The sequence below is a fragment of the Hemibagrus wyckioides genome, linkage group LG06 (genome assembly GCF_019097595.1).
Source record: "Hemibagrus wyckioides isolate EC202008001 linkage group LG06, SWU_Hwy_1.0, whole genome shotgun sequence".
NCBI classification, from domain to species: domain Eukaryota; kingdom Metazoa; phylum Chordata; class Actinopteri; order Siluriformes; family Bagridae; genus Hemibagrus; species Hemibagrus wyckioides.
The window spans coordinates 26,335,970-26,363,221 of record NC_080715.1 but is presented as its reverse complement, the minus strand read 5'-3'; the positions used below and the strand labels follow the sequence as shown (position 1 = coordinate 26,363,221).

The window sequence follows — 27,252 nt, the reverse complement described above, 5'->3', positions numbered from 1 at the left end:
TAAATCAAACGAAATATAAAGGAGTTGTTCCAAAGAATCGAATCACTGAAGTGATTCATTACGGACATGCTGTCTCTCCATCACTCCCCCTCTCTCTATCCTCCCACGCTGCCTTCTGTTCTGCATCCCTTCTTCTTTTTCTTCTTCATATCTCATCCCCCTCTCAAATGAAGAGCTCGAGGACCTCTCCATCCCTCTCTCTCCATCCCTCTCTCTTCATCCCTCTCTCTCCATCCTTCCCCCGCATCATGCCCGGGCGCCGCGATGGCACTGATGCTGACATGTTGCCAGTTTAGCGGCAGGAAAAGCCGTGAGAAAATGCAGTCTGGGGGCAATAACACCGCGTCGGGGCAGATTTTTAGACCACCGCGGTCCTCGCGCACTCTTAGTCAGTTTCCCCCCTCAGGGCGTTCGTTACTCCTCCGTTATTCGCGCGTGACTATGGGAGCTGAGTAAACGGCGGACCTGATGGACGTGTTCAGCTTCGTCAGGATGCCCAAACTGTCAGGGTGAGTCCGCCATTTTCCGGTGTTATATCGACTTCTGGAAGGCAGATGGAGAGGTAAAGAGAGAGATGAAGAATTTTTCGTTGTGTATGATGGGGTCATGCATTCGTTTAGATTTTTACTCGGTGCGTCTTCAGAAATGACGCGTTTCATTTCCTTCGCATTTGGTGTAAAAACAGGCCTGTATTTAATGAGTGCGTTACCCTGCAACACCGTGGCTAATATTATAATTGAACAGGACTGAGGTGTTGGTGAATACCGACCTGTTAGCAATCTCACAAGAATAAGAAACGTAAAGGTTGGAAAGAAAGCCACAGAGCTGAGAGGAGTCTCCGTGTATACAGTGACTCACCTCCCCTCGGCTCACTGAGTGCGCGTGCGACTCGGGCACGTCACCTCACCCTTCCCGCCTTTTTTTTCCTCCGCACGCGCCCCTCCAGAGATTCTACAAATGCTGCATTTACAAATGTCAGTAGAAGAAAATACAAGATGGACGCTTCCAAATACTGACAGAAAAAAACGTCAAAAAAAAGAAGTAAAAATCCCAAACAACATAGGCCTCTGGAAACCTATATTAAAATTCAATCAGAATAAATATGTTCTCATTGAAATATTTGTGATGTGTTTAGCACTTTTTGTTGTAGGTGCTGTATTTTCTGTGAGAAGTTAGCAGTGTGACAGGAGACACTGTTATTGCTATGAGCGAACTACAGTAGTAATAGGAGATTATATGTTCAACTTTTACTATTAGTGTTTAACAACTCACTCACTATTTACACTCAGTGTCATGTCCGTTAGAAGTACTGGAGACATTGATGGAAACATTGGACTGAAAGTCACAGACACTACCACTCAAAAGTCACTTGCATATTTCAGCTTGATTTCAACTATGGAGGAAGACTCCATCAAGCCAATCCATCTTGTAGGCGATGCTCCAGGAAGCATGGGGTGAAATCTCATCAGATTATCTTGAAAAATTGACAGCTAGAATGCCCAGGCTGTAATTGCTGCAAAAGGTGTTTTTTTATGAAAACATTCATCATTTCCATCAAAATCATTATTTCTAACTCTGACATGTCAGCATGTCCTATTCTTTTGCTATATTTTCTATTCAGACTAATTTCGTGTGTGTTTCCTTGGAAAACAATACAATTTTTGAGTGATCCCAAACTTTTGAGCGGTAGTGTATAGAGAATCTGATTGGTTAGTTAGCGATCTGCAATGAACACAGTGACGGCGGTATTAGATGGATTCTGAACTATTTGAGGGTACAGATGAGGAGGTGAGGTGAGGACTAAAGGACTGTAGATAGAGACGAAGTTGGGGGAATGCTGCAATCCGTTATTGGAAGTCAGAAAGTTCCATGTTGATTTTCCAGAATTTCGACCAAAAGCGTTCCAGTGAATGTTGAATGATCTGTCATGGTGGCCCTATTGCTTTGGCAAATTTTGGTGATCACACATCTAAACTTCCCCGACTTGGAATTCCCAAGTGAATGGCCAGTTGCCCTCTTCCACATCGGTGGTTGGATTATTTCCAAGTACAGTACAGTGGATTGCAGTACCATTACTGTCATACAGTTGAACAGCATCGTGAGTAGAGTGGGAAACCGTTAACCAAAATAAAGTGAGAACAAAAAGATGTTTACTCAGACTTGCATTACAAATTAAATCTCGTATGCCCCCGTATACGATATTATCTTAATTATAAAAATGAATATTTAAATAGTTCATATGTAATATGAAGTCAAGCATCTGTTTTGTTTTGACAGTGTTATTTTATCCTGAAGGGTCATCACAGGTTTGGTATTTTTTAGTATTTACAGTAAGAGATTTTTCAAGAAAGTAAAAAACTATCCATAGGTGTGTTTAAGAGATTTTTAAAGTACAGCATTGAGAAAATCTCTAATGCTTCATGTTCTAATAGCAATACCTAATATGCATGTCATGTTCACAATATCACTTCATTGATATCTTCTATTCATTTCTTTTAGTTTCTGGTATTATACTTAGATTTCTGAACTTGGTTGTATGTAGCCTTGTTTAATTTTTAATTTCTCATACAATGCATTCTGTGTAATTACTTTGCCAATACAAAGCCTGCAGAACTCAGCCTTAGCGTACCGACACTTCCACTGGAGAGTATGTATCACTTTGCACTGTTTAAATAATTTAACACAGCAGTGCCCAAGAGTGGAGGTGAAATTAATCCTGTACACTGACACCAATCACCAGACAGGTCACCTTTAAGGGAGCAAGAAGGCCACCCCCCTTTTGCTTAAAATTTGAGAAAATGTAGTAATGGTCCAAATGTTCTGTTGTAAAGTGGAAGCTCAGTGTTTAAGGTGTTGGACTACTGATCAGAAAGTTGTGAGTTCAACTCTCAGGACCACCAAGCTGCCACTGCTGGGCCGCTGAGTAAGGCCCTTAACCCTCAGTAAAAAACGACATAAATGTAAGTCTCTTTGGATAAAGGTGTCTGCCAAATGCCGTAAAGGTTAGTGTTCACTATAAACAAATGCATTTTATTCAGTTGATCTGGCACCATATAGGCCTACTTCATCATCTCTGTAAAGTATAAGTTCAATTACATCATCAGTTAGGGACTTTATTTTATTCTGGGACACAAAAGGTGCCCAGAAATGCTGCATACACAGGCAACCTCCTCCCAAATGGAACACAGTGATATTTTGAAGCTGCTGTAATTCCAATCTAGTGTGTCATATGTGGAGGTTTATCATGTAAATGATTATCTGACTGATCCCCAGACAGAAGTATCTGATACTGGCTTGAACAGATTGGTTTTGGTTTTAAGTGCCCTTGGCTAATAAGGATGCAAAGTGCACACTGCTCTGGTTCTCCCAGTGTGCTGTAAATATTCGTGACAGTAAAACAAGCTCAAGACCAGCACACAGCTATAGAGCCATACAGAATGTTTCTTTTTCAGGAACAGTGCCGGATAGTTGTAGAAGATAAAAATGGAAACTCAGTATCAATGCCAGCTAGAGCAAGTGCCTATAGTACAATCCATGGATTAAAATAACAATAACAACAAAGAATAAAATGATAGAGATGTTAAAGCAAAATCCAGTCTGAGCATGGAGTCAGTAAAGCAAAATCTAATCAGAACATAGAACTGTTAATGAGCACAGAGCTATCAAAGCCGAATCCAATCCAAGCATCGAGCTATATTGCCAAAAGTTTTCATTGAATTCAGCTGTTGTTTTTCAGGGGTTGCGCTTGGCCCCTTAGTTCCAGTGAAATGAACTCTTGATGCTTCAACATACCAAGATATTTTGGACAATTTCATGCTCCCAACTTTGTGGGAAGAGTTTGGGGATGACCCCTTCCTGTTTTAACATGACTGCACACCAGTGCACAAACCAGAAAGACGTGGATCAGAGAGTTGAACTGGCTTGCACAGAGTCCTGACCTCAACCCGATAGAATACCTTTTGGATGAATTAGAGCAGAGACTGCGAGTCAGTCCTTCTTGTCCAACATCAGTTCCTGAACTCACAAATGCATTTATAGAGGAATGGTCAAAAATTCGCATAAACAAACCTTGTGGTAAACCTTCTCAAAAGAGTTGAACCTGTTATAACTGCAAAGGGTGGGCCAACTCCATATTACATTCATGTGCATGTAAAGGCAGACATCCCAGTTTTGGCCTGGCTTGCAGTCTCCGTCCAAAATGTCTTTAAGAGTTCCTTTCACTGGAACCAAGGGGCCAAGCCCAATCCCTAAAAAAAAACACCTGAATTCATTGATTTTGAGGAGTGTCCCAAATCTTTTGGCAATATAGTGGATGAACATAAAATCTAATCTGAGCCTGGAGCTGTTAACATAGTGTCAAGTGCCAAGGAGAATTTTGCCTGAGGTTAGTGATGTCAAAGCAAAATCCAATCTAAGCACCGAGCTGTTAAATTCTGAGCATGCTATATGCTAACATATAATCCAATCTCAATCTAGCAATGGGGTTCACAGTCCAGTGACTTCTGTGCCGGTCCCAAGCCTGGATAAATAGAGAGGGTTGCGTCAGGAAAGGCATCCGGCGTAAAATATTGCCAAATATAATCATGCGAATCGTCAATACTCTGAATTTCATACCGGATCGGTCGAGGCCTGGGTTAACAACGACCGCCATCAGCGCCGTTGACCTAACAAGTAAATCTTCTTAGTAGTAAGAAGTAGAGGAGGGAGGAAAGTGCATAGACAGAGAGAGAAGAGGAAAGGTAAGAGTGTAGGACTGAGAATAGGAACTCTAAATGTTGGTACTATGACAGGGAAAGGTAGAGCAGGTGGAAGGGTAGCAAGGCTCGTAGTATAGGAGCAGGATTCAATTTGTTTTATTATGGTGTGGATAGTAAGAGAAATGGGGTAGGTGTGGTCCTGAAGGAGGAGTTTGTGAGGAATGTTTTGGAGGTGAAGAGTGTCAGACAGGGTGATGAGTCTGAAGTTAGAGGTTGAAGGGGTGATGTTGAATGTTAGTCGTTATGCCCCACAGGTAGGTTGTGAGTTAGAGGAGAAAGAGAGATTCTGGAGTGAATTAGATGAGGTGATAGAGAGTATTCCCACGGGTGAGAGAGTAACGATAGGAGCAGATTTTAATGGACATGTTGGTGAGGGGAACACAGGTGATGAGGAGGTGATGGGCAAGTTTGGAGTTAAGGAAAAGAACCTTGAAGGACAGATGGTAGTGGACTTTGCTAAGAGGATGGACATGGCTGTGGTTAACACTTATTTTCAGAAGAGGGAGGAGCTTAGAGTGACTTACAAGAGTGGAGGTAGGAGCACACAGGTAGACTACATCCTATGTAGAAGAGGCAATCTGAAAGAGATTAGTGACTGTAAAGTGGTAGTGGGAGAGAGTGTAGCCAGACAGCATAGGATGGTGGTGTGTAGGATGACTTTGATGGTCTGTAAGAAGAAGAAGTCAAAGATAGAGATGGAGAAACCAAGTGGTGAAAGCTGAAAAAGGAGGAATGTTGTGAGGAATTTAGACAGAAGTTGAGGCAGGCTCTGGGTGGTCAGGTAGTGCTGCCAGATGACTGGGAAACTACAGCAGAAGTGATCAGGGAGACAGGAAGAAATGTGCTGGGTATATCATCTGGAAGGTGGAAAGAAGATAAGGAGACAGTGGTGGAATGAGGAAGTTCAGGATAGTATTCAGAGGAAGAGGTTAGCCAAGAAAAAGTGGGACATGGACAGGACTGAAGAGAATAGACAGGAATACAAGGAGTTACAGCGCAGAATGAAGAGGGAGGTGTCTAAGGCCAAGCAGAAGGCATATAACGAGTTGTACACTAGGTTAGACACTAGAGAAGGAGAAAAGGACTTGTACAGGTTAGCTAAGCAGAGGGATTGAGATGGGAAGGATGTGCAGCAAGTTAGAGTTATTAAGGATAGAGATGGAAAGGTGCTCACAAGTGAGGAGAGTGTATGGAGGAGATGGAAGGAGTACTTTGAAGAGCTGATGAATGAAGAAAATGAGAGGGACAAAAGAGTAAAAGGGGTGAACTCTGTGGAACAGAAAGTAGATAAGATTATAAAAGGATGAAGTCAGGAAGGCTTTGAAGAGGATGAAAAGTGGAAAGGCTGGAGAAGTGGAGGTTTGCACTGGAGAGAAGAGGAATAAAAGTCAGTTGTAGTCAGTAAGACTGAGTACATGTGTGTGAATGAAAGGGAGGGAAGTGAATCTAATCCAAACATAAAATCCAATCCAAATATAGAGCTGATAAAATGAAGTCCAATCTAAGCATATAGCTTTTCAAAGCTCAGCGCTTGTGGAATGGATGAACGAATGTCACCTAAGTTGTGATCAGATGGAGGATAATTAAAGAGAACTGGGATAAACATCAGCCAATCAGTGTGAGATGAAATTAGTGGGTGGGGCCACCAGACTCATAACAATGCTGTTTGAGTTGGAATAAAGTCGTTGGCATGTCCTAGCCAAGCGGCTGTGGATTTGTAGCAGTGGCATGTAGCCAGACTAAAAGCAGGCACAGCTGAAAGGGAAGGGTTACGCTGGTCATTAATTGTTCAGCGCACATTCCTCCACATGCTACGTCATTTATTAATGACTGTGGAGCGTGTTCAGTTTCACTGTGCACTGCAGACACGGCGTTACAGCTCCCAGGCTCCCACTCCGAGGATTAAAATTACAATACACAAACATCTGCATGAGAAAATGAGTTCACCCCGAGCCGCGTGCTGTCCTAACAATGCGTCATTTCAAACGGTGAGTCACTTCAGCTCTTCATCTCCAACTTAAGCTAAGCCTACAGGACATACGCTAACCAGCTGTGCTAATTCAACTGATACCAACTCATTTATATTCTGCTTCTAAACCACCTCAGTGGTGCCTTTTCAGCTACTGTCTCACATAAGTCTAGAATATTTTTAGTATCTCTTCTTCTGCACGCAATACGCTATTTAATATCATAGCAGTTATGGATGTGAGCTGTTACCATGCAGTATAAAAGTTATGAAATATAAAATAAATGTCTTTTAATAGTAAAAGTATAAAGTTGCAATGCTGAGGTTTAGTACACAAGTTTATTTATTTTAGTCTTTAATTCACTTTAATTTATTATTCTTCATCCAAAAACAGCAATTTTTAAGAGAAAAATAAAGGAAAAAGAATACAAATAAGGTTTTTCAGTGTGCACACTGTGTGTGTACGTGTGTGTGTGTGTGTGAGATAATACTTTGTATAATTAAATTTGTATTAAAATGTTTCATTATATGATTAAAAATTTTCAAAATGGTTGCTGCATCACTTCACACTCTCATCATTGCTTTTTTTAAAAAAAAAAACAACAAAAAAAAAAACAGTTAACCACTTATTTAGCATCATAGTAATTACTAATCACACACGTCTCTGCTACTCCTGGGATTTGAAGCCTTCTCCTTACTGTATGCGTTCTGCTTTCAGCCACAGGACCAAAGCCTCAGGCGGATGGACGTCTTCGTCTCACGGTCCTGGAGACGGATGGGACACGGTGTCCAGTAGAGACGAACGCGACTGCTTCATCGAGTGAGTTGGACAGAATCTGAGCGTTTGAGTTATACACCACTATGCTGTCCCTAGCCTGTGATCTGGAGTATTACTTTTATTCGATTGACATCATATTGTTGCTCATCTTTTTGAGGTTTTATGTGCTTTTTTTTATTTTATGTTGCTGGTGAATGTTTTAAGATTGAGTGCAAGCACTGCTACGATGCTCATTTAAAATCCATCAGCAGGATCACAGCAAGCTCACAGGACAGCTACAGACACGATAGCCATGATGACGAACCTTAAGTGAAACCTGTAAAGAATTTCGGAGCGTGTTTTCTACATTTTCATATGACGTCACACAGTCTGGTACAGAATTCAGTCAGGATTGTCTGCGATCCAGAGCAGTAGTCATAAGTCTCACAGTGTAAAGCTGCGTTGTGTTAAGTTGTGGTAATCGGGCGTATTGTTCCCACTGAGTGCTGCTCCGTTGCTGTGCTCGTATTAATGCATGTCTGACGAGACCCATAATCTGCGTTTGGTGTGAAAGACAGCGTGTGGGCGAGGGCTGGTCTGAAATTACAGTCTTTAAAACAAGGCCTTCCGTCGCTTCAGCTCCGTTTCGTGTCACGTAACGCTGTGCCAAGTGACTAGCAAGAACTGTTTTTACTTCATCAGTCATCAAAAAGACGAGCAGCAAGGCAGTGGACTCATGCTATAACACTGTTAATGTATCTGATTAAGCTGTTACTGAACGCTACGCTGCACCACTGTCTAGGCCTGATGACTTTAATGACAGCCATTTTAGTGAACATATGTGAATGTGGGTGTGGCCTGTGGAGCAGGTGGCCATGCCAATGCACTCTAACATATAGCGAGCACAGTATAATCCCACAGCGGGTTACATATGTCTTCCTGCCAGAAAACACATAGCACAAGTGTGTGTGTGTGTGTGTGTGTGTGTGTGTAATTCTGGACTACAGAAACGACACTAATACCCATGTTTGCATGGGTTTCTGTATCCTGGTAGAAGCTATGAAAGAAGATTTCCTTTAAAATAAAATTCATCTTAAAATTCTTACAAATAAGGTAGGTGAAAAGAAAGAAGGAGCAAAAAAGACAGAAAGGCTAAGTTAAAAGAATTGAATTTTGTGTTGGTTTCCAAGCGGTGAAACCAGTAGAGAGAGTTACAGTTTGACCTGCTGCAGTTTTAACAATAAATGAGTAGTAGGGAGTAGGTATTTTTTACAAAAGCATGGATATGCAGTTTAGTCTTGTATATGGCCAGTGTGTTAGCGCATGAACACATTAAACATGGGTAATGGTGTCAAACTCATTATACAGCAGATTGGAGAATAGCACTAGCGCATTTTCATTTTGTGTGTATTAAAGGAGGAGGCATGTCTGAAACACGGGGCTTTTCACCTCACATTCTGCTGTTAGCTAACACCTCTTACTACACCTCATCACTTACTTCAATTATATCCTGTCTACACTTTTGTGCATTCTCTTTACCTCTCTCTCGCTGTCTCTCTCTCTCTCTGTCTGTCTTTCTGTCTATTTGTCTGTTTCTGTCTGTCTCTCTCTCCGATCGTCAGTCTGTCTCTGCCTATTTGTCCATATGTCTCTCCGTCTGTCTGTCTATATCTGTTGGTCTCTGTCTGTCTGTCTCTCTGTTCATCTGTCTGTTTATTGTTTTGTATGTCTGTCTTTGTTGGTCTGTTTTTCTCTGTCTCTGTCTGTCTCTCTGTCTATTTGTCTGTCTTTCTTTGTTGGTCTCTTTTTCTCTGTCTGTCTGCCTGTCTGTCTCTCTATCTATTTGTCTTTTTGTCTGTCTGTCTCTCTGTCTATCTGTTTTTTTGTCTGCCTGTCTGTCTGTGTCTGTCTCTGTCTGTCTGTTTTTCTCTGTTTTTTTTGTCTGTCTCTCTTTGTTTTTCTCTGTCTGTATCTTTGTCTCTCTGTCTGCTTTTCTCTGCCTGCCTGTCTGTCTGTCTGTGGTGAAGTCTGTCTCTCTCTCTCTCAATTGGTGATGTTGAGGTTTGGAGCAATGGCTGCAGTATTTGTTTTGATATGTATCTGAACTGTATTCTCTGTCTGATGTGGTGTGATGTGATTTGCTATAAGGTGAGGGTGTAACAGACCAGAGGAAGACATTTGTGGGCTTTTTGTTTCTGTAAATGTGTGTATATTGAGCTGTAGTGATTAGAGCACTAGGCTCTGCCCTCGCTCCCTCATGTGAAAGAATAATTGTAGGCCTTCAGTGTGCAGTGCTGCACTTGTCAGGAGTGCTGGGAATTTGAACACAGCCACCGCTTTAATTAGTGAACAATATGGAAGAAGCACAAAAGAGCAGAGAAACAAAATAGCCATGAGTTTTAATACCAAGGAGCTTCTTGTGTAGACATGTCCTCTTCTTCTTCTTTCGGCTTTACCCTTCAGGGGTCGCCACAGCGAATCATCTCTCTCCACCTATCCCTATCTTCTGCATCCTCAACCCTTACACCCACTAGCTTCATATCCTCATTTATTACATCCATATACCTCCTCTTTGGCCTTCCTCTTTTCCTCCTGCCTGGCAGCTCCATGTCCAAGATTCTCCTACCAATATACTCACTCTTCCTCCTCTGGATATGTCCAAACCATCTTAACCATCCCTCTGATGGTTCCTAATCCTGTCCAACCGTGTCACTCCCAAAGAGAACCTCAACATTTTCAGCTCTGCTACCTCCAGCTCTGACTCCTGTCTCTTCCTCAGTGACACTGCCTCTAAACCATACAGCATGGCTGGTCTCACCACTGTCCTGTACACCTTCCCCTTGATTCTTGCTGAAATTTTTCTATCACACAGAACTCCCGACACCTTTCTCCACCCATTCCAACCTACCTGCACTCGCTTCTTTACCTCTTTCCCACACTCTCCATTACTCTGGACTGTTAACCTCAAGTACTTAAACTCCTGTACCTTCTTCACCTCTTCACCCTGTAATCTTACTGTTCCACTTCCCCCCCTGTCTTTCACACACATGTACTCAGTCTTACTATGACTGACTTTCATTCCTCTTCTCTCAAGCGCAAACCTCCACCTCTTCAGGTTTTCCTCCACCTGCTCCCTGCTCTCACTACAGATCACAATGTCATCTGCAAACATCATTGTCCAAGGAGACTCCCGTCTGACCTCCTCTGACAACTGGTCCATTACCAGAGCAAACAGGAAGGGGCTCAGAGCCAATCCCTGATGCAGTCCCACCTCCACTTTGAACTCCTCTGTCTGACCTACAGCACACCTCACCACTGTCCTGCTCCTCTCATACATGTCCTGCACCACTCTGACATACTTCTCTGACATACTCTGCTACTCCTGACTTCCTCATACAGTACCACAGCTCTTCTCTTGGCACCCTGTCATACGCTTTCTCCAAGTCTACAAACACACAGTGCAACTCTCTCTGACCATCCCTATACTTCTCCATCAACATTCTCAGAGCAAAAATTGTATCTGTTGTGCTCTTTCTGGGCATGAAGCCATACTGCTGCTCACAAATTTCCGCTACCTTCCTTAACCTAGCTTCCACTACTCTTTCTTTAGCTTCATTGTATGGCTCATCAACTTTATCCCCCTATAGTTGCTGCAACTCTGCACGTCACCCTTATTCTTAAAGATCGGCACTAATACACTTCTTCTCCATTCCTCAGGCATCTTCTCACTCTCTAAAACCCTGTTGAACAGACTAGTTAAAAATTCCACTGCCGCCTCTCCTAGACACTTCCAGACCTCCACTGGGATGTCGTCAGGACCAACTGCTTTTCCACTTTTCATCCTCTTCAAAGCCTTCCTGACTTCATCCTTTCTAATCTTATCTACTTTCTGTTCCACAGAGTTCACCCCTTCTACTCTTTCTTCCCTCTCATTTTCTTCATTCATCAACTCTTCAAAGTACTCCTTCCATCTCCTCCATACACTCTCCTCACTTGTGAGCACCTTTCCATCTCTATCCTTAATAACTCTAACTTGCTGCACATCCTTCCCATCTCAATCCCTCTGCCTAGCTAACCTGTACAAGTCCTTTTCTCCTTCTCTAGTGTCTAAGCTAGTGTACAACTCGTTATATGCCTTCTGCTTGGCCTTAGACACCTCCCTCTTCACTCTGTGCTGTAACTCCTTGTATTCCTGTCTATTCTCTTCAGTCCTGTCCATGTCCCACTTCTTCTTGGCTAACCTCTTCCTTTGAATACTATCTTGAACTTCCTCATTCCACCACCAAGTCTCCTTATCTTCTTTCCTCCTTCCAGTTGACACACCCAGCACCTTTCGTTCTGTCTCCCTGATCACTTCTGCTGTAGTTTCCCAGTCATCTGGCAGCACTACCTGACCACCCAGAGCCTGCCTCAACTTCTGTCTAAATTCCTCACAACATTCCTCCTTTTTCAGCTTCCACCACTTGGTTTTCTTCTCCATCTCTATCTTTGACCTCTGCTTACAGACTATCAAATTCATCCTACACACCACCATCCTATGCTGCCTGGCTACACTCTCTCCCACTACCACTTTACAGTCACTAATCTCTTTCAGATTGCCTCTTCTACATAGGATGTAGTCTACCTGTGTGCTCCTACCTCCACTCTTGTAAGTCAGTCTAAGCTCCTCCCTCTTCTGAAAATAAGTGTTAACCACAGCCATGTCCATCCTCTTAGCAAAGTCCACTACTATCTGTCCTTCAAGGTTCCTTTCCTTAAATCCAAACTTGCCCATCACCTCCTCATCACCTGTGTTCCCCTCACCAACATGTCCATTAAAATCTGCTCCTATCACCACTCTCTCACCCGTGGGAATACTCTCTATCACCTCATCTAATTCACTCCAGAATCTCTCTTTCTCCTCTAACTCACAACCTACTTGTGTTGCATAACGACTAACATTCAACATCACCCCTTCAACCTCTAACTTCAGACTCATCACCCTGTCTGACACTCTCATCGCCTCCAGAACATTCCTCACAAACTTCTCCTTCAGGACCACACCTACCTCATTTCTCTTACTATCCACACCATAATAAAACAGCTTGAATCCTGCTCCTATACTACGAGCCTTGCTACCCTTCCACCTGGTCTCCTGTACACACAGTATATCCACCTTCCTTCCTCCATCATATCAGCCAGCTCTCTACCTTTCCCTGTCATAGTACCAACATTTAGAGTTCCTATTCTCAGTCCTACACTCTTACCTTTCCTCTTCTCTCTCTGTCTACACACTCTCCTTCCTCCTCTACTTCTTCGACCAACAGTAGCCCAATTTCCACCAGCGCCCTGTAGGTCAATGGCGCCGATGGTGGTCGTTGTTAACCCGGGCCTCGACTGATCCGGTATAAAATTTAGTACTGACGATTCGCATGGTTAAATTTGGCAATGTTTTACGCTGGATGCCCTTCCTGACGCAACCCTCTCTATTTATCCGGGCTTGGGACCGGCACAGAAGTCACTGGACTGTGACCCCATGGCTAGATTCTTGTGTAGACATGTCTGATGAGTTTTATTGATTAAAGTCTACAAATTAACAAAAACAAGTGAGAAGGCAAAGCTTACACTGTAATTACAAATACCAATTCCAAACAAGATACCTCTTATACCCCAAACAGTAAGATACCTTTCATACCACAAACAGTAAAATATCTCTCATGCCCCAAACAGTAAGATACCTCTCATACCCCAAAAAGTATGATACCTCTCATACCCCAAACAGTAAGATATCTCTCTTACCCCAAACAGTAAGATACCTCTAATACCCCAAACAGTAAGATACCTCTAATACCCCAAACAGTAAGATACCTTTAATACCCCAAACAGTAAGATATCTCTCATACCCCAAACAGTAATATACCGGTCATACCCCAAACAGTAAGATACCTCTAATACCCCAAACTGTAAGATACCTCTAGTACCCCAAATGGTACAATACCTCTCATACCCCAGACAGTAAGATACCTCTCATACCCCAAACAGTATGATACCTCTCATACCCCAAACAGTAATATACAGTACCTCTCATACCCCAAACAGTAAGATACCTCTCATACCCCAAACAGTACGATACCTCTAATACCAAAATCAGTAAGATACCTCTAATACCAAAATCAGTAAGATACTGTATCTCTCATACCCCAAACAGTAAGATACCTCTCATACCCCAAACAGTAAGATTCCTCTAATACCCCAAACAGTAACATACCTCTAATACCCCAAACTGTAAGATACCTCTAGTACCCCAAATGGTACAATACCTCTAGTACCCCAAATGGTACAATACCTCTCATACCCCAGACAGTAAGATACCTCTCATACCCCAGACAGTAAGATACCTCTCATACCCCAAACAGTAATATATCTCTCATACCCCAGACAGTAAGATACCTCTCATACCCCAAACAGTATGATACCTCTCATACCCCAAACTGTAAGATACCTCTAATACCCCAAACATTAAGATACCTCTAATACCCCAAACAATAACATACCTCTAATACCCCAAACAGTAAAGATACCTCTAATACCCCAAACAGTAAGATACTTCTCATACCCCAAACAGTAAGATACCTCTAATACCCCAAACAGTAAGATACTTCTCATACCCCAAACAGTAAGATACCTCTAATACCCCAAACAATAACATACCTCTCATACCCCAAACAGTAAGATATCTCTCAAACCCCAAACAATAACATACCTCTCATACCCCAAACAGTAAGACACCTCTAATACCCCAAACAGTAAGACACCTCTCATACCCCAAACAGTAAGATACTTCTCATACCCCAAACAGTAAGATACCTCTCATACCCCAAACAGTAAGATACCTCTCATACCCCAAACAGTAAGATAGTTCTCATACCAAGTCCTTGCTCAAAAGCTGTTTATTAATTTGTGTTATTTCAAGACAAAAGGGACAGCTGGTGAGGTAACGTCTGTTAATAGCTGCTATAGCATGCATGAGAACAGGAAATTGTTTCATAGAGGTTCCACAACATTGAGTTGGTAAGTTAATAAATACATGTTCTTTATTGAATAAAAAACTATTTTGGGCAAATTGCTGTGATATAAGAAGGGAAAAAAACAATAAGATGATTGAAAAAAGAGTCAGTCCTAAAAAGAATTGATCCATAAATAAAAATAAGACAATCCCCAAAATAGTTTATGAATCGATTCCAGAAAGTCAAGTCCAAAAAAATACAATTTGAAGAACAGATGATCCCACAGTGAGACTCAAAAAGACTCGATCTCTAAAGAAATTCAAGCCCAAAAAGATTCAGTCCCAAAAAAAGACTGCTCCAAAAAAGGGTTAATCAAAATCAAGTTGAACTTTAAACAGGATGATACCAAAATAAGTCAATTCTAAAATAAGCCGCTTTCCTGGTTCCAGCAATTACTAAGAGTCATCCCAAAGCACTGAAAAAATGATCCCTTTACTGCAATAAAGCACAGCAAAATAAAGTGAGTGTTTTAGTGTCATTCTAAATACTGACCTATATTTTAAAAAAAATAGTTTGAACTGTGGTTTAAAACCTTTCACAGTGATTCAGACCACGAGTTCACTGGCCACTCTGGGTGTTATATATATATATATATATCAGATCAGTTCAGTCATTGGTTCAGTGAGGTGGATCCGAGTGGAGTTTATTTGAACCTGATCACCAACATTACAGGCTTCTCTTCATTCTAGAGTGTAAAGCTGATTTATGTGAAATTAGAGACGCTAATTCTCTCTCTCTCTCTCTGTCTCTCTCTCTCAGTCACGTCTCCCAGCCAAGTTCTCTGGAGGAAGTGCGTCTCGGGCTGGAGGGCGATAAGTTAGCACCTCGGAAAGTTGAAATGAGACGAGACCCAGTTTTAGGCTTTGGCTTTGTGGCAGGAAGTGAAAAGCCTGTCGTAGTTCGTTCTGTCACGCCAGGTAATAGTTACTGTTTCCTCGTGCACATTCCAGAGACTGAGCCCGAGCACAGATAGAGACTGTCCGAGATTAACAAGAGAACTTATGAGCTGTCATGTCTATCACAGGAGGTCCATCTGAGGGAAAGCTGATACCTGGAGATGAAATCATTATGATCAACGATGAACCAGTCAGCAGCGCTCCTCGAGAGCGAGTGATCGACCTGGTCAGGTAAAAGTTACAAGTCTGTGTAGATTAATTGTGTACAATTTATTACAAAATGGATTTTTTTCATACTCACACCAAATAAATACACTGATACATAGAAATATCCTGCTCTGATACTGAGGAGCGGTACTGGAGCTGTTCCTCTCAGACCTGAGGTTCTGCTCTGGCACAATAAATAGGTCACAAAATTATTTCTCAAACACGCCACCATCATGCCACTGATGTTTTCTGAGCACTGTGTCCTCCACAGCTAACATGGTTTCATGCTGAAACATCCAGTGCCTTAACCCTAAAGATACAACAGTGAAAATCACATCTAGACCTTTTTTTTATCTGCTCAGTTTTACTTATGCAAGTCTGAATGTTTTAACCATATTTTATTTTCTCCTCTGCTGTAGGAGCTGTAAGGAGGCCATTGTATTGACGGTCATCCAGCCGTACCCTGTAAGTGGGTTTCATTTTCTATAATAATATGTCTGTATTAAATTATTCAATATATCTCCAGTTGGATATACAGATCCTGGATTATAAGATAACTGTAAGCTCTTGTGCACCATGATCTCAATTTACACATTTATTTTACATACTATGTGATGTATATTCTTTTTTTTGTTGTTATAATTCTGTTTTTCAGTCACCCAAGTCTGCCTTCATGAGTGCTGCCAAAAAGGCAAAGCTGAAATCAAACCCGGTAAAAGTCAGATTTGCTGAAGAGGTCATTGTTAACGGTCAAATACCTGTAAGTAAAAAGTAACTTCCACATCAACAAAATAACAAACAATTTATTCAGGATTTTTTTTTAACCCTATACATTCAAACACATCTGATTCATTTTTAAATGTTAACTTTAGAAGAAAAAAAAGTGTAAATTTTGATAACTGTTTGATTTCAGGAAACAGTGAAGGACAATTCACTTCTCTTCATGCCAAATGTTCTGAAAGTGTACCTCGAAAACGGCCAGACGAAATCATTCAAGTTTGATGCCAACACCTCAATAAAGGTATTAAATCATGTTGATTAAAATGTGATCTCCATTAACAATGAAAATATTAATACAACTAAGCAACTTGTGTTATGGGGATGGGCTTGTACTAATCACAGAAACGTAAATCTAATATTGAGAAACGGTTTTGTGTAGAAAGGTTTAGAAAATCTAAAAGAGTACAACAGGTAACACTGTCAGGGTCGCGATGTGTTAGTTTAGCTTTCCACTAGAATATATGACTGGATCTGAAGCAAACAGTACATTCAGAGGCTTTAGTTGAATACAAGCATTTCTCTCACAACTACACAGTGGATTTCCCTCAAGTTGATTACATTAGCCTAAGTAACATACACTGATCAGACATAACATTATGACCACCTACCTAATATTGTGTTGGTCCCACCTTTGCTGCCAAACCAGTCCTGATCCTTCATGCACTTGCTCCCCACGTGCATCAATGAGCTTTCTCCGGTTCATCACTGTTCCTTTCTTGCACCACTTTTGATAGATACTGACCACTGCAGGCCGGGAACACCCTACAAGAGCTGCAGTTTTGGAGATGCTCTGATCCAGTCATCTAGCCATCACAATTTGGCCCTTCGTCAAACTCGCTCAAATCCTTACGCTTGTCCATTTTTCCTGCTTCTAACACATCAACTTTGAGGACAAAATGTTCACTTGCTGCCTAATATATCCCACCCACTAACAGGTGCCATGATGAGGAGATAATCAGTGTTACTCACGTCACCTGTCAGTGCTTATGTTATGGCTGATTGTTGTATTTATATTTGTTTTTTTGTGTTTTGGAAGGACGTCCTACTGACACTGCAGGAGAAGCTGTCTATTAAAAGCATTGAGCATTTTTCTTTGATGTTGGAGCAGAAGATGGAAAACTCTAACACGAAGTTGGTGCTCCTGCATGAGCAAGACATGCTAAGCCGGGTATGCCTGGAATGTTAAATGTGGACTATAAATGAATTCAGAAGTAATAACTAGAACTTGAAAAAAACTAAACCTCCAAATGAGTTATAAATTATTATCATGACACGGAAAGTGTGTTTCAGTTTCTTAATAGCTGCATCCTAAACCTCATACTACCAGGTGATTATAGTATTTGACCTTCTTTAGATTTATGTTGTTGTTCAGGATGTAACCACAGATGGAAAAGTCTTAATTTGAATACTACTCTAGCAAGGAAGCTAATACCATTTCACAAAAACTCTTACATTTTTAACACTAACTAATAAATAATTTTAGAAAAACTGTACATTACAGTGCTATAAAAATGTTATAACAGTTTGTAATGATTTTTCTTTCTTCCAGGTGACTCAGCGTCCTGGCTCTCACAAGATGAGGTGTTTATTTCGCATTGCTTTTGTACCAAGGGATCCAGTGGACCTTCTCCGTCGTGACCCTGTGACCTTTGAGTATCTCTATGTGCAGGTAACTTTAACGAATGTGAGACATTATAATCCATTTTGCCAACTAGAAATAGAAATGGAACATAGAAATAAGATAAACAATCTGAAGGATAAAGTTTTTTTTTAATTCAATCAAACATTAAACTTGTTTTGAGGAGCTACAGGCATCACAGAGGAGATTGGAGGTGGTGGAGGTCTTATAGGCTGTAGGTGGAGCATGGGAATGAATGGTCTGGGATGTGGAGGATTTTGGAGTTGGGGCAGAGATTTGGGATATTTGGTACAGGGCTCTAAGAGGTTAAAGGCAGAGAAGAACTATAGGAGGTTGGTACAGAGGTCTGAAGTTGGGGGTGCAGCAGGGGTCTAAGGGGTTGGATGTTGAGCACGGGTCTAAGAGGCAGGATGTGGAGCAGGGGTCTAAGAAGTTGGATGTGGAGCAGGGGTCTAAGAGGTTGGAGGTGGAGCAGGGGTGTAAGGGGTTGGAGGTGGAGAAGGGTCTGCAAAGTTGTTAAATTAATATTTATCTTTTGTCTCTTATTCTCTCTTTCTCTCTCTCTCTCTCTCTCTCTCTCTCATTCAGAGCTGTAAGGATGTCGTTCAGGAGCGTTTCGGTTCAGAGCTGAAATATGACACAGCTCTTCGTCTCGCCGCTCTCCAGATGTACATCCTTACGATCAGCACCAAACAAACTCAGAAAGTCTCCCTGAAATACATTGAGTGAGTAATTCATTTGTTTGCATATCTATATGTCCCTTTCTGCAATATCCATCATTATTACCAATCTGTTCTTCAATCAACAAGTTGAAGTCAATTTGCAGAACCATGTGGAAGCCAAGATAGTGTACATTACCCATGCATTTCACACTTCTAGAGTTTACTATCAGCTTCACCCATCTCCAACAAAGCTCTCAGGTCCTGTGTCTGGTGTATGTGCCGTTAAGGTTTGTCAGTGAAACATGGCAGAATCTCTGAACTCAAAAGGTCACAGCAGTAAGGGGAATCTACTAGTTAGCCCTTAGTCAACTCCAGTGTTTAAGCAGTAATTCAATATTTAGACTTTTCTTTAGTCCACACAGAACCAGATCATCCCATCAGCCTTGGTGACAAGTGACCCAGTTCTTCTGGGACTCCTCAGTTGGTTGTTCATCACCTGTTTGTCTCACCTTCTTTGATATTTGTATCTTGCCACATGACCTCAAACAGTCCTCAGCATTTGGAGAATAATTCATTAAACAAGTAGTTCGTCTCCTGGCCAATTCTACCAAATTAACAAACCTAATGTGTGGAGTGTTGGCTGCAGTTCTGCTATTTATTGCAGTTCATTTTATTGTGTGATGACACTTCCTGTCAGAACTCCCAAATGACATCTAGGACACTCTGTGGTTACAAAACCCTGTGGAGCATTTTAACTCTAGCAGCTCCATAACCTGACTCTGCATACAAGTAACATTCCAGAACATTTGTTGACTATAAATATGGTCCAGGACTTGATATGTGAGTTCTGTGTGTTTATTTGTGAGCTCTCCCGTTACTCCAGCATTCATTTTATTCCTAATTATATAGAAATCTTTATTTTAAGTGTCAGTTAAAAGCAGTTGGGTCGTGGTGAAATTCGTTTCTCTCTTTGTCTGCAGGAAGGAGTGGGGCTTGGCTCTGTTTCTTCCTCCAGCAGTTCTGTCCAGCATGAAAGAGAAAAACATCAAGAAGGCAATCGCACACATTCTGAAGACAAATCAGAACCTGGTGGCTCCTGGGAAAAAGGTAAGCATGCAGACATGCACTGTAGAGTGAGGTCCAAATATCATATATACTGACCTCACAGGAAGTAAGTAAGTAATAATAATCATAAAGCAACACAATTAATGAATATCATTTAAATCAAAGGTAAATATTTGTTGAAATTACAGTTGAAATGTTTATATATTGACTCTAACCTTAGCAACCGGCTGAAAATCTCTGTGTATTTTTTTCCCTAAACATCATTTCCCCCAATGTTGGATTGATTGATTGATTGATTGATTGCAGTTGACAGCACTTCAGGCCAAAGTTCACTACCTGAAGTATCTGAGTGACTTGAGACTGTATGGAGGAAGAGTGTTTAAGTCCACACTGCTTGTGAGTGTGTGTTTTCTTTCAGAGCTTAGTGTATATGTGCATAAAATATTTCTTTATCACAAAAGTTATACATCTATCGTTTAGCACTACCACTGTGTGTGTGTGTGTGTGTGTGTGTGTGTGTACGCGTGTTATGCCATTAGCAAGCAGAGAAACACACAGAAGTAACACTTCTAGTTGGGCCACGACATGGAATTAGCCACGTCATCAACACCAAAACTAACATGGTGGCCCTGCTGGCCGACTTCAGCCACGTTAACCGTATCGAGATGTACACAGAGGATGAGAAGAACGTCAGAGTAGAGCTCCACGTGCTTGACGTGAAGGTAAAATGATGTGAAGCTAGTGGGATGGGGTAAGATAACAAAGATGGGGTGGATGGAATGATTGTTCAGATGGTGGAGCGCCACATGCTGGACTGGAGTGGTGTTAGCAAGGGCAGATTGATGAAGTTGATTGGTGGACATGTACACTATATTGCCAAAAGTATTCGCTCACCTGCCTTGACTCGCATATGAACTTAAGTGACATCCCATTCCTAATCCATAGGGTTCAATATGACGTCGGTCCACCCTTTGCAGCTGTAACAGCTTCAACTCTTCTGGGAAGACTGTCCACAAGGTTTAGGAGTGTGTTTATGGGAATTTTTGACCATTCTTCCAGAAGCGCATTTGTGAGGTCACACACTGATGTTGGACGAGAAGGCCTGGCTCTCAGTCTCCGCTCTAATTCATCCCAAAGGTGTTCTATCGGGTTGAGGTCAGGACTCTGTGCAGGCCAGTCAAGTTCATCCACACCAGACTCTGTCATCCATGTCTTTATGGACCTTGCTTTGTACACTGGTGCACAGTCATGTTTGAAAAGGAAGGGGCCAGTTCCAAACTGTTCCCGCAAAGTTGGGAGCATGGAATTGTCCAAAATGTCTTGGTATGCTGAAGCATTCAGAGTTCCTTTCACTGGAACTAAGGGGCCAAGCCCAGCTCCTGAAAAACAACCCCACACCATAATCCCCCCTCCACCAAACTTTACACTTGGCACAATGCAGTCAGACAAGTACCGTTCTCCTGGCAACCGCCAAACCCAGACTCGTCCATCAGATTGCCAGATGGAGAAGCGCGATTCGTCACTCCAGAGAACGTGTCTCCACTGCTCTAGAGTCCAGTGGCGGCGTGCTTTACACCACTGCATCTGACGCTTTGCATTGCACTTGGTGATGTATGGCTTGGATGCAGCTGCTCGGCCATGGAAACCCATTCCATGAAGCTCTCTGCGCACTGTTCTTGAGCTAATCTGAAGGCCACATGAAGTGTGTAGCGATTGACTCTGCAGAAAGTTGGCGACCTCTTCGCACTATGCGCCTCAGCATCCGCTGACCCCGCTCCGTCAGTTTACGTGGCCTACCACTTCGTGGCTGAGTTGCTGTTGTTCCCAAACACTTCCACGTTCTTATAATACAGCTGACAGTTGACTGTGGAATATTTAGGAGCGAGGAAATTTCACGACTGGATTTGTTACACAGGTGGCATCCTATCACAGTTCCACGCTGAAATTCACTGAGCTCCTGAGAACGACCCATTCTTTCACAAATGTTTGTAAAAACAGTATGCATGCCTAGGTGCTTGATTTTATACACCTGTGGCCATGGAAGTGATTGGAACACCTGATTCTGATTATTTGGATGGGTGAGCAAATACTTTTGGCAATATAGTGTATATTAGAAATAGATGTATAGAAACTGATTTATCATGGTGGTGCTCCCTCTGCTGCTGTATGTGTCATAGGAGGATTCATGTTCCTTTTTGTTGTTTAGCTTGTATTGTTCACTTTTAACTACATTTATATATTTTTGTCTTCTTAGCCCATCATCCTAATAATGGAGTCCAGTGATGCAATGAATCTGGCATGTCTTACTGCGGGTTACTACAGACTGCTGGTGGATTCACGGCGCTCCATCTTTAACATGGTCAACAGCACATCTGGTAAGGGTGGAGTCATAGATACTGACACATGTGTTCATGTAAAAACTATTTGTGTCTGTATTTCCTGATTTTGACTGCTGTGTCTCCTCTCTTCTGTTAGGCCATGATTCCCGGGAAAAGCACAACTTTCAAGCGATTGAGTGGAACTATGGTTCCTGTACTGGGTGTGAGGACCACAGTGGCAGGATCTCAGAGCCAGACCCCACACCCATGTATATTACTGAGCTCCACCAAGCACATCGTGCAAGCAGGGGCACCTGTATGCAAACTGCCACCCACACACAACCCTATTTCAGGGGAAAACCTGACGAGTCAACCAAGAGCGCCAAGGTGTCTTTTATATTCGGAGACGCTCCATTGGCTAGCATGAATCCCCAGCATTTGGGGTACCAAAGGTTGATGGAGGACATTCCGGAGGTTTTGGACGATCAGCGGCCACTTTATCTGCATCAGGATGACTATAAACCCTTGGATTCTTGTTTGGATATGGATGGCTTCCAGTATGGGAATCACATGGTCTACGGAGATGGGAAAATGTTTGGTACGACTGAGGGAATCGAGGAGCCGCTCCTGCATGATATCTGCTATGCCGAAACCACAGACGATGCCGAGGACGAAGATGACATTAGCTGTGAGGATGACATGTCGATGATGGCGATGGCGGATTCTCGAGAAAGGGCTCTGTCGCTGCTTTCCCTGTCGGAATCTAGCGATGACATCATCGACTTGACTTCTCTTCCACCGCCACCAGAGGGGAATGATGTAGAAGACAATGACGTGCTTTTGCAGTCGCTAAATTTAGCCATTGCAGCTCCACCACCAGGATTCAGGGACAGCTCAGATGAAGATGAGCACCAAGGAGAACAAATGAAAAGAAACTTGGACATCCCGGTGTCACTAATTGACTCTGTGCCCATGAACGTGGACAGAGGGACAGAGGAGGTGTTGGATGATGCTGTCGTTTCCACACTGCAAGCACTAGAAGCTTTGGCAGCCTCTGAGGATCAGTCTCACCCACAATCTGACAGTAATTCAGGTTCTTACTCTATCGTAACCTTCATTCATTGATGAAGTCCTCCAGCCATTGATTTTTGTTTGGTTTTAAAACCTACTCTCCATTCCCTCACCTATATTTTTGTGTTGTTTCATATATTTATTTTCATTATACATGTATGAAAGCATTGTTTTGTTTCAAGATGTTCTTTTTCCTGAATCATTTGTTTATTTTGTTCCATTGTTAATGTTGTAAACACATTCATTAGTTTCATTGTCTTTGTCTTTTTTTGTACAAATAAAAAATTAAAATTGTGCAAAACAACTTATATGGTGTGAAGGTTTGTTATGATGTCATGGTTTCATGGCTAGTTACAGTGTTGACTCTAACGATAATTCTACAACTTTATTTCAATATCTTTTATTCTCTGTTTAATTAAATGGATTAATGTCTTAGATAAACATGTTTTTTCTCATTAGATATTTGCTTGCTATCTTCTACTAAGGCCAAACAAACCAACCTAAAACATTTGTCTTTCTGTGGCACACAGGTGTAGAAATATCTCGATCCTATAGTCCTGAGTCTGCTTCAGATTCTGGAAATGAGACAAATTCCTCAGAAATGACAGAGAGCTCAGAGCTGGCAGCGGCTCAGAAACTCTCAGACAATCCACTGAAAATGTTCGTGGCCACGGCTGAAGGGTATCAGACGCTGGACGCAGAGAAAACAGAGTTTCGTTTGAGGGCCACGTCAAGAAACCAGGAGGAAGAACTGAAGTCCACAGCTGTAGCTTCATGTCAGGCCCTCCACTCAGACCACTTGGAGATGGAACCTGAAACAATGGAGACCAAATCGCTGTCAGATTACTTCAACAAAATGCACATGGATGCCATGATGGGCAAGAGACTAGGAAAAGTTGATGAGGCAGACTGCAGATCAGGAATCGCTAGCAAAAATGAATCAGTGCAGATTAAGGCAGTTGGCTCTAACATGGAGGATGTTGTTGGGAGATACAACAATGCCAGTTCCAGAGAACCTCTTCACACAGGGTTTGACCTTCAAAGGACACCTTTTCCATTTCAGGACAAGAATGTACGATCACAGCAGATCCAGAACTATAAAGCAGAGGAGCATGTTTACTCCAAGACACCAAAGTGTGGCAGCTCTAACACCACAGCTCCGAGTAATCTCAGAGGATCCCTGATGGACCTGAACACTCGGACCACTGCAGAAGAGGCTTACTTAATCCAGCAAGACACACATGAGCAGCAAAGTAAAATACCAGCATCCGAGAAGGAAGTGACGCGATTGTACGAGTACCACTTGCCCAAGAGGATGTCCTCACTCCAGAGCGAAGGGATTCATTCCCTGCAGAGTTCACAGTGCTCATCCATCGACGCAGGGTGCAGCACCGGAAGCAGCAGCTGTGTGACGCCAATGGATTCTCCACTCTGCACTGCCGAGAACATCCAACTTATCACTGAATCTTCTTTGAAAGGCCTCGGATACCCGCCCACAGAAGAAAAAGGCTACAGTCAAAGTCCACATCGCAAACTCGTGCATCAGACTTTAGATCCCACGTTTTTACGAAAGCACCATGCAACGCCTGGTACAGAGTTGAGCACGGGACGTGAAGGATGCCAGAGGATGGCCAAGATCAGAGAAACGACAGGTATTTTTCAAGAATCTCGTCTTCTGTATATAGTGTGTGTATTTTGGATGTTTACAGTGTATATATCAGCCTCAGGCAGCCTCTCCATGTGCAGTAATGGCAGCTCAAGACTGTTTCATCCCATTAATGAAAAATAAATGTCTCAGCCCTTTTTGTTCATCTCTAAACATCGTGAACATCTAGTTTGTTGTGTCAGTGGAAAGAGAGGAATAGTAATACTTAAAGACATCAAACACCAGATTTTGTCATTTGGTGCAAAAACCTACAAAAGAATCTTGCTGTTGGAGAATTAAGTTTGGGGCAAAATAATTCACAAAAGCTTTAAAAAAAAGTGCCTTCCTTATTCCAAACAAAAACAAACAAAAGCCGCAATATCTTGCAAAAAGGAAATGGCACCCCTAGCAAGCAAGTCCAGGTCACTATAAAGATCATAATTATTCAATATTTACTTAGATATCAAGTGCTGTTTACTTAAAGATGATCTTTTCCAATAATTTTGCTCACCTAATATTTGAGTATTCTGCCACAAAAGGTGCCAAGTTACAAGTTTACACGTCTAGATGAATAAAAAGAAGGAAGTCTGAAATTCTGATCTATCATCTCATATTCGTCTTTTTGTCTTAGACCCAAATGTCTTCAGTGTACAGCAAGAACAACATAACCAGCCTCGCCGTTCCAATACTTTTGGAAATGGCTATATAATTTATTCATAGTTCATTTGCTTGATGTTTACTTCAGATGCATGTTTAAATGAGTAGATATATAACAGGGTGATAGATCAGAAACAAAGAGGCAAATACTTTTATTTCTAGATGACTTTCATCTCTCAAAAGTTTCTCATGTTCTCTTTCTCTTTAACAGAATAAAATGGAACTCGTTGTCATTTCTATGTAACAGGTTTCCTCTGTGTTTTTTTCCTCTCACAGTGTAGTGTCCTGATGCTGGAGCTGAAATAGAAGGCTTGTCATTTACACGCACCACATCTACACCGATCCTGACCATTCATGCATGGCACAGACTCTTCCGTGCCAAAACCAGAGGTCGGTCGAGGTCTTCCCCTTCTTGGACTGACTCTCTGGTTGCCTCAGGAAGGCAGAGATGGAATTTCCCTGGAACTTCCACGAAAAGCAGTGGCAAAAAGGTCATTTTTTTCATGGAAGGTATTTTGGCTCAGGGAGCTTTGTTGGACCTTTTAAAAGAACTTAAAAGTGAGTGCAAGTCTGGTGAGAAAACCCTGCAGTCAGGCCAAGACATGCCATGATTTACCTGTGCTGATTAATCAGACAGGATTATGCAGGAAAGTCTATCCAGCTCACACAACATACACAACGTACACAATGTACACAACATACCCGCTGACACGTATTAACCACCTGCCCATCCTGTACTGTTTTGCATTTTGTAGTAAGAAAAGGAGATCATGGCGTGCTATAACACACTGGCTGACATTATACTGTACTAGTTTCAGCCCAGAACAAGAGTAGAAGAATTCTTTGGTCATGGGTGAGTGTATAATCTCACCAACAGCAAATTTATCATGTCAAAGTTGTGTTGTAAGAAAGTCTGAGTGCTGCTACAGCTCATGTGCTCTCTCCTCTTTCTCCATCTAGATAACTGTAGGCAGCTATGAGTTGTGGCATGTGGAAGAGGGCAGATAGCACTTGTCTTGCTCTGCCCTGTGATGCAGTAGTTGTAAAGAAGCACGTGTCTCAGAGGAAGCATGTGTTATGCTTGATGATAAAGGAGAGTTGGCTGGTGGGTGAAAATCACCAGAAGTGTGACCACCAGTCAGTTCTTAGGCCACCGATCTCAGCTCACGACCAAAGAATTCTTTTACAAACGCTGGGATTCAGAAAGGGAACTCACAAGAAACCCGACATTTCCAGCATCTGGTACTAGACTGCACTTAATACTGACTGCACGCTTCTGGATAAATACATGTTGCACTTTCAGCACAAGACTATAAACTATAAAGGAACGTGAAAATGACGACCCCCAACCCTCGTCGCTGTAACGTCCCAGACCGACGACCAAAGCAGTTCGTTTTTCGACACATCTGACATCTCCACCTGGGATTTGCAGCCATTTTTGATTTCATCCTGGGAATAAAGACAGAGGAAAAGGATACGGCTGAGTTACAGCTCCTTCAAAGCCATAACCTGACCCGTGACCATCACTGACATCGTCACGTGGTGGTCAGAGAAATCCCTTCAGTTTGGCCAGTGTGCTTTGATAAATCCATGCCTTGTGTATATTTTATCTAATCTGTAAAGAAAATAAATTAAATAATACATAGAATTTTTAAAACAGGAAATCTATCATTCTTAAACGGTTGGTTATGCCTAGCTTATGTTCCAGTGATGAGATTAAAATTAGAACTTTGTTCTGAATGTTCAGAAACAGCACACATGCAGCTTATTTGCCTGGTTAATTATG

The 27,252-nt window shown here is 42.0% G+C and overlaps 1 protein-coding gene across 5 annotated transcripts; it reads left to right on the top strand.

The window, feature by feature from the left end:
• The first annotated feature begins 71 nt into the window (after positions 1-71).
• frmpd4 (FERM and PDZ domain containing 4) lies at positions 72-27,252 on the top strand. 5 transcript variants are annotated; one of them, XR_009204721.1, is made up of 18 exons: positions 72-509; positions 7,442-7,543; positions 15,286-15,446; positions 15,551-15,653; positions 16,049-16,094; positions 16,285-16,389; positions 16,543-16,650; positions 17,446-17,577; positions 17,959-18,078; positions 18,637-18,773; positions 19,691-19,817; positions 20,082-20,171; positions 20,315-20,497; positions 22,030-22,150; positions 22,251-23,186; positions 23,695-24,816; positions 25,743-26,319; positions 26,427-27,251. XR_009204721.1 is itself a non-coding variant. In XM_058391609.1 (17 exons), exons 1-17 carry the CDS (start codon positions 469-471, stop codon positions 25,745-25,747), a joined length of 3,630 nt encoding a protein of 1,209 aa, XP_058247592.1. In that variant the 5' UTR covers positions 72-468; the 3' UTR covers positions 25,748-27,251. The 5 variants fall into 5 exon arrangements, 4 of the variants coding, with proteins under 4 accessions (XP_058247592.1, XP_058247590.1, XP_058247591.1 ...); XM_058391609.1 differs by having other exon boundaries at positions 22,251-23,177; positions 25,743-27,251; XM_058391607.1 differs by having other exon boundaries at positions 25,743-27,251.